Source organism: Etheostoma spectabile, chromosome 17, assembly GCF_008692095.1.
Source record: "Etheostoma spectabile isolate EspeVRDwgs_2016 chromosome 17, UIUC_Espe_1.0, whole genome shotgun sequence".
NCBI lineage: Eukaryota > Metazoa > Chordata > Actinopteri > Perciformes > Percidae > Etheostoma > Etheostoma spectabile.
This window is the reverse complement of record NC_045749.1, coordinates 1,876,383-1,883,593: the sequence shown is the minus strand read 5'-3', so window position 1 is coordinate 1,883,593 and position 7,211 is coordinate 1,876,383. Positions and strand designations below refer to the sequence as shown.

The 7,211-nt window shown below is 38.6% G+C and overlaps 1 protein-coding gene across 4 annotated transcripts in view; it reads right to left on the bottom strand.

Annotated features, from left to right (window-relative positions):
- pcgf5a (polycomb group ring finger 5a) overlaps nucleotides 1-7,211 on the bottom strand; it is a 26,590-nt gene that overhangs the window by 10,172 nt on the left and 9,207 nt on the right. For 3 of the 4 annotated variants that reach the window (XM_032540841.1, XM_032540843.1, XM_032540842.1), the window contains exons 4-8: nucleotides 6,623-6,678; nucleotides 3,968-4,027; nucleotides 3,268-3,434; nucleotides 2,932-3,030; nucleotides 1,680-1,769 (exon numbers count right to left, since the gene is read on the bottom strand). In XM_032540841.1, the coding sequence (XP_032396732.1) occupies nucleotides 1,680-1,769; nucleotides 2,932-3,030; nucleotides 3,268-3,434; nucleotides 3,968-4,027; nucleotides 6,623-6,678 (472 nt within the window). The remainder of the gene's footprint in view (nucleotides 1-1,679; nucleotides 1,770-2,931; nucleotides 3,031-3,267; nucleotides 3,435-3,967; nucleotides 4,028-6,622; nucleotides 6,679-7,211) is intronic. The other variant, XM_032540844.1, reaches the window with a different exon arrangement.

Genomic DNA, 7,211 nt, shown 5'->3' with positions numbered 1-7,211 from the left:
TTATTTTTGGAATTTATGGTCAATAAACCTATTTTTAAATAGGTTTGAATTAAAAAAGTAGAAATTAGGAATTATTTAGACTAAAATTAAAGGAAAGTATGTTGATGGATAATCACCGACTGGAATGTGTTCACTTAATAACTTTTATTCAATACTATTTCAAAAGCACTTCAATTCCCCCCCCCCCCAAATTCTATATAAGACACCCAAAAATTAATGAATGAAAGTAGAGGTTTGGACTTGCCAAAGAGCGTTGTGTGGAATCAATCATGTTATTTTGGGTAATTAAAAAGAACATTGATATAGGACGGGTCAATTTGACCCGAGGACAACATGAGGGTTAAGAGAAAAAGTATTTAAAAAGTGACTGGTTTTATGCAAAGAACACAACAATTACCAAAACAGAATTGACAAAATTCTCCTTTCAGCTAGCCTGAAGTTGCAATTTTCTCATTTTCAGTATCTGAGTCATTTTTTGAATGAAAACCTTAAAAACTAATTAGAATAAAGAATAAAGTAAACACACCCACAGGAGTTGTTCAACTACTGAGAGCATTCTGTTTATTACTAGCTGGGACAGTGACGTTGGTAGTAATTTCACCTTGTGAGTCTCTTTGTGTGCGTCATCATGGCAAATTGTGGTCATAGAGACACTTACTGTAGTGGGAAGTACCACAGAGGCAGTTTTGAGTACTTTGCCAGGTGTTTACATGTCTGTCTGTCATTTTTAACTCATTCAGGGTTCAAAATCACATCATTCGGCACTTGTTCTCCAAATACTATTGGCCATGTAGATACTCAAAAAGAAGGTGATGAGCCTTTACGTTCTCAGGCAGTCTTTACAGACACTTCAGTAACCAGCCGGGCCTCTTTTGACAACAATTTGTTAAATGTGTGGCTATTGTAGCACAGTTGCAACCATCAGGTGCTGCCTAAGCAATGGTTGGAGAGGTAAGTCCATGTCAAACAAGATAAGCTGTTCTCAACTGTACTTCTCAAGACTCAATGCATTTGGAAACAAAGTTGGAAAATCCTTTCTCAGTCTTAAACACAGCAGCAAAGTTCTTCGAGGGACATAGGTGGGACATAGTTAAACCTGTAGAAAAATTTCTTGGCATGTGTTTTGATTTTTGCAGAGATCTGACAACAGGAGTTTACAATGAGAGTCAAACTGATACATTTGATAAAATGTTTCTGTCTGTCTGCGGACAGATTTTGTCACTGCTGAGTTTTGAAGATGGGTGAGGTCTGAGCAAGGGGGCCGGAAGTAGGATGTAGGGAAGGGACCACTGGCACCTAATTTTAACAACCTGGACACTTTTTGGCGTTGCGGCAGATGTGATACAATCGCAAGTTGCTTTCTAGTTTACTGCCATTCTTACCCTACCACTTAACCATACTGTTAAGCATGCCTAACCACAACCCTGGGCTTTACTTGAGCCTAAATCTAAACCTTTATTTAGAACAAAGTCTTAAAAGTTTAACCTTTTGGGGATGAACGTTAAGTCTCTCTTTGGGGAGGTGAATCCCCACAATGGAGCTAAATGCATGACATGCGTGCACATAGGCATGCGTTGATGCATGCACACACACAAATAAATGCTTCCCTGCACAAGTGCATCTACAGATAAGCATGCAAACATGCACACATAAACAGGAAGTGAGGATGGGATTCTTACATTCTCTCCATGGAGCCTCCACCGGGTCATGTAGATGAACTCCAGAGTGTGATCTCTGCCCATGATCTCTCCGTTACAAAGCACATCCAGCTGGAGAAAGCGGAAAACACATGATCAGAAATTAGTAAATTTAAGTATTTATTTACAAAATCAAATTAAGAGATCAAAGAAAGGTGTTAATTTAATAAAACAGGGTCAAAATGACAATGTGATGCCAAAACCTGACAAGAGAAACTGACAAGAAAAAGGAAAATAAAAAGGACCTCAGTCCTCATGCGTGAAATGAAAGGGGAAGTTCACTGTGGTAATGTGTGGGAGGCTGCGCTGAATGTGTGTTTCAGTTTTAGATGCGTTTCTAATCCTACAATAAAGTTGACTCGTGATAATGCTAATTGGAATGAAATGTTAATGAGCATCTGGCTTTATAATCTCTGGTTTGAGAGTCAAAGTTGACTTAAGTTTGACTTGACTTTGTTCTTCACACAAGTGAGACCTTCTCTTATTTGCTATAGTTTCAGCTTTTTCCCACATTATATAAAGTTTCTAAGAGTGGTCCACGTTTGATTCTTTAGAAATTCTGTTTAATGTAAAACATAATAAAATGAAACTGTATTTATATATATTTGACACATTTACTGTGAGTGAATGTGCTGTCTCATTTTTCTGTGTCAAGAGAGACTGTTGCTATTCAAACCATTGCACTAGCTAATGAACACTTTAAATGCACTGTGTTGATAATGCTTCTGGTAATCAGCTAGGTAATTACCTTTATTTGACAATGAGTAATTGTAGGCTACATGACGCCAGTTCAGTAATGAAATCCTAGTCATCATAGGCCTTTTGCTAATACATTTCCCAGAATATTGGGGTGAAGAGTACAGGAATTAGCGTCAGCCATGTGACTACATCAGCAGCAGAAGTTCACTAAACTGTAGTTAGCCAAACAACAAGAAATGCTGTCTTAATAGTGAACAGCTTTACAGATATGCTAATTACAGTAGGGCGATGAGGTGGCTCTATCATAGTGGAACTTTGAATGTATAATTTCTCAGGAAAGTTGCTTTTTGATCCATTCGATATCGAGCATTTGAGCTAAACTAAACTATTCTTACTTATCTACATACCTTAAATTAACATACAGACACATTAAGATGTCCAATCTCATACACACTTAAAGACAAGACACCCCTAAATGTTGGGCTATCAGTTTAAACTGTAGTTTCTGAACTGGAGGATTGAATCCGTTACTTACCTCATAAGAGCTAGGCAGCTTTAGTTTAAGACTGAGAAACTTCTTAATTGTTCCCACTGTGACTCTACTGGAGCAGCGGATGAACCTCTTCATTAAATCCTAATTGGACCAAGGACAAATTATATTACACACTGAATAAATTTGAGAAGCAGCCCTTTTTTCCCCAGAAAAGTAGCAGTGGTCCCAAAACATTTCCCAAATTAAGAGTTTTTCCTTTCAGAGAAACATTGAAAGAAACAATGAAAGACAATAAGGCTGCCCTGTTTTTAAGAATAATTAATTAACAAAGTCCCTTACACTATTGGTGGAAAAGTGACACATTATTAAAACACACACCGTGACAGTGCTCTCCCCCGACTGTCCCGTGTTGCGTAAGCAGTCCAGACAGATGGCTATCTGAGGGTCACTCCTGTGGTAGTCTTCATTGCTGCCGTCGTCGTCTTCATCACCACCACCACCACCAACATCAGGCAGCCCGAGCCTCTGACACCTCACATTTTCTGTTGTGGTTTGAGACAACCGTTCACACAAATATTCATACAAATCTATTGAATATAAAAATTGAGTATCAATTTTGACAAACTTTATATTGAGATATATCTTAATAATGTGATTAAAAGATGATGATATTGAATTATTGCCCTCTACAAAGCATGTGAGGGGTGTATGATCTGATCAGGAAATTCCCTGAAATCCTGCTGCCCCAGATTCACGTGAACAAGCAGAAGATGTGATTATTCACATGCTGATGAATCAAAAACTCCCCTTCTTCTGCCTCCTCCAATAATGAGAGGAAGTAAACAAAGCTCAATTTTCCCAAGAACAGGGTTACCAGCGGACCTTCCTCCTTCACCAAAACTGTGTGTACATTACACAAAAACATTTCCATTAGAATGTTTTAAACATGCTCGATTTTCACACACAATCACGCAGGATTTTCTCCTGGCACAGCCAGAGACAAGGTAACTGTATTTCTACATAAAAAAACAATCCTAATGCTTGGTCATATGCAAAGTGTGAGTCACAAACCGCTCACCTTGGCCGTTTTCTCTGGGCTGGTTCTTCTTCCAGAATTCAAGTTCCTGCTGTTCCTCTTCTGGTTCACATGACCAACAGAGACAAACACAGTGTTACCAAAGAGCATGGAGACACCGAGAAGCATTCAAACATATAGAAGGGAGGGTGATTCTAATCCAGCATTAGCTTTTAACGTCTGGAAACCTGTCCAGAAGTAGAGGCCTTGAGCTTGTAGGTATTTGTGTTTTAAGAACTCAATCTCTCCTAATTGAATTCAGCGTGCATTTTAAAAGCAGGGTTGGTGATGTTAAAAAGCTAGAAAGATTTGAAAGTAGCATCTCCTAGGGGCTCTGTCTAACTCCTCCCCCTGCCCTCGGGGCTCCGCCCCACACACAGACGTGAACAAGCCACGCTGTTTCAGAGCGGAGCGAGGTAAGGGCCGCAACTTCACTTCATGGCTCATTCACTGGTGAGCAAACGCCTAATCATACCATACCCCATGTTTATGTTATATTGATGTAGGATATGTGATCTGCCTTGTTGTTTTGTTAGATGTTGTTGTATTTTTACTATTGTGCCCTAAGGACTGCAGATGTAATTTAGCCCGAGGCTAACTCTGGTACAATGCATAAAATAGCAACATTTATGTTAAAAACTGTACATGGTCCCAAACAAATAAAATTATAATAAAACAAACAGGACTACATGTTTGCAATGCAGCTGCGACGCACTTTGACCTCAGCATTTCATTGGTTCTTTCCGAGCGGAGCACGAGCCAGTGATTGGAGCGTGTTTTTACAGGATTGCAGCAGCTACAGAAGACAGATCTTTTTCGCTTCTCTTTCAGAGCCCTTAAGTTGTTCATTGCTGTCGGGGTGTAAAGACCATTTCAAGAAATATATAAATAAGTGTAAAATGGAAATAGTAACTAACCCTGCTCGAAGTATGAAAAATATACAAGTTCATTTCTACATAGTTATCTAGCCTTTAAAGTTCATATAAAGGCTAGATGAAAGCAGATACTGCCTTGCCATAACAGCTTTTTAGGCTTGTGGTATTAGAGCCATCTGCACTAAATAAATTATACAAAAGAAGTCTACTCTTCAAAAACCATAAAACAGAATTCATATGACGCGGATCTTTACACCACTTGGCCGAGCCCCACTGAAATATATGATGTTAGTTCCATCTTCCGGCTGCCAGAGTGCTCCGTCAGTGGAGGTGAAGTTATGGAGTCATAAAATTATAGCAGCATCACAGCTTTAGTTCGACATGTTGACTTGGCTTCGTGTTGGCCGTGCTGCGGAGAGAAGGTTGTGCATTTTCATCTTGATTAACTCTTCAGCTTCCACCTCTCTAAAATACTGGAACCCAGATCTGATTACTTACTAGCTTCTATCTGCAGTGTTGATAAAAAAGAATGAGAACATTGCACTCATTATGCGATTATGAAATATTGAACAGTAAACGTCAAAACTACTGGGTTTATTAATAGGTTTGTTGCTAAGAGGTTGACATTAGTTGTCGTTTTTTTTAACAAAAACACAATAACTATAAAAAAAAATATGTGTTGCCCACAGGGACGTTGTAAAGCGCCCTCTGGTGGACAAACTATAAGATGCCAAAATTTATAACATGGTTGACCGCTCATTTTTATTTTATTTTTTAAATATTAATTTATCAGAATCATTTATTATTATTTTTTTTTAAATCCGCCTTTATATATGTTGATACCGATAGTTCGGGAAAATTCCTAATATCGGCCGATAATATTGGCCCGCGAATATATCAGTCGGGTTCAAATTTTGAGGTTGTGGCTCAGGCAACGCTCGTAGTTACGATGTGTTTTTGGTAGAACTGCTATTTTTTCTTTGTATGTTAGTAAAATAGATATTCAGAAGAGGGAGGTCATGCACAGCATTAGACAGCCCATGCGTTACAAAGACTATAAGGTCTGCATTTAAAGAAAGAAAGAAAGAAAGAAAGAAAGAAAGAAAGAAAGAAAACACCAGAAAATCAGCATGAATCTGACCCAAGTCTTGGGGAATTTTGAGATGGTCGGGTCAGACCCAATCAGGTTCAGGTAGAGAGTCAAAGCTTTAGTTCTAGGTGGGTATTAGGGTATTGCAATGTGGTTGCTGGGGTGGCGAGGTTGGTTGCTAGGGTATTGCTAATTGATTGGCACTCTTGGTGACAGTGTTGCCAAGTGGCGGCCAAGATGTTCTTGGTGATTGTTAGGGTGTTGCTAGGTGAATGCTACACTGTATTTATAGAAATTATACAACATATTGCAGCCAGAAACCATAGCTCAATAAGTCCAAATCAATGTGCGGATTTGTAGCAATGGGACGGTTGAATGAGAGGAGAAAAAACAGCCAAAAAGAAAAATATTAGGAAATACTAAAAATGATGTTTTGTCAAAGCAAAGACAAGTATCAAAAGAGAGCTACAACAGGTTTCTTTGCCCACTGGTTTAAATGCATATAATCCACAACGTTTATTTACAAGGCCATTTATGTATTAAGAAAATCTGTGCATGTCTTGTAATAAATAACTGTGATTGGATTGCTGTCGTTGACTAAATTATTTTTCCTACCCCCCGTGAATAGTCACATAATTAAATATGGACTGCAAACCGAGGAGACAGATTGATGGAACCATCTGGATAACTCACTTTCTCTGAGTCCGGGCACCAGCTTGAAAATGATCTCCTCCAGGGTGTTGTCCAACCTGAGAATATGGAGCGATAAGAGCATGAGAAGGAGGTTGGAGGGAGAGGAGGATGATGAGAACGTGAAGAGGAGACAGGAGTTATGAGGGGGGAGGAGTCGTGGAGGCAGAGGAGAGAGGGGTCATGTGGGCGGAAAGCAAAGTTAAGGAGTCAAGAAGGAATAGAAAAAGGCAGAAAAAGGGAAGATATAACAAAGAGATTATTGATTTGGCAAAAAATTGAAGGAACAAAGGATGAGTAGTTAGTGACGGAGTGACGGTTGAAACGCCAAACATGACAAATCAAAACAATAATGAATAGGTGGTAATTAAGAAAAGAAGGAAGAGGAACGATGAAGAGACAAAGATATTTTGTTGACGCTTTTAATCAATGTTTTTTAACTTTTTCTGAAGTTTTTGTCCCTTTTTTCAACACTTTGTTTAATGTTTGTCACATATTTTTTACGTTTTCAACACTACATAACACTAACTTATTAGCTTTAGTTTTATGGTTTATTTTGGAATTTATGGTCAATAAACCTCATTTATAGGAA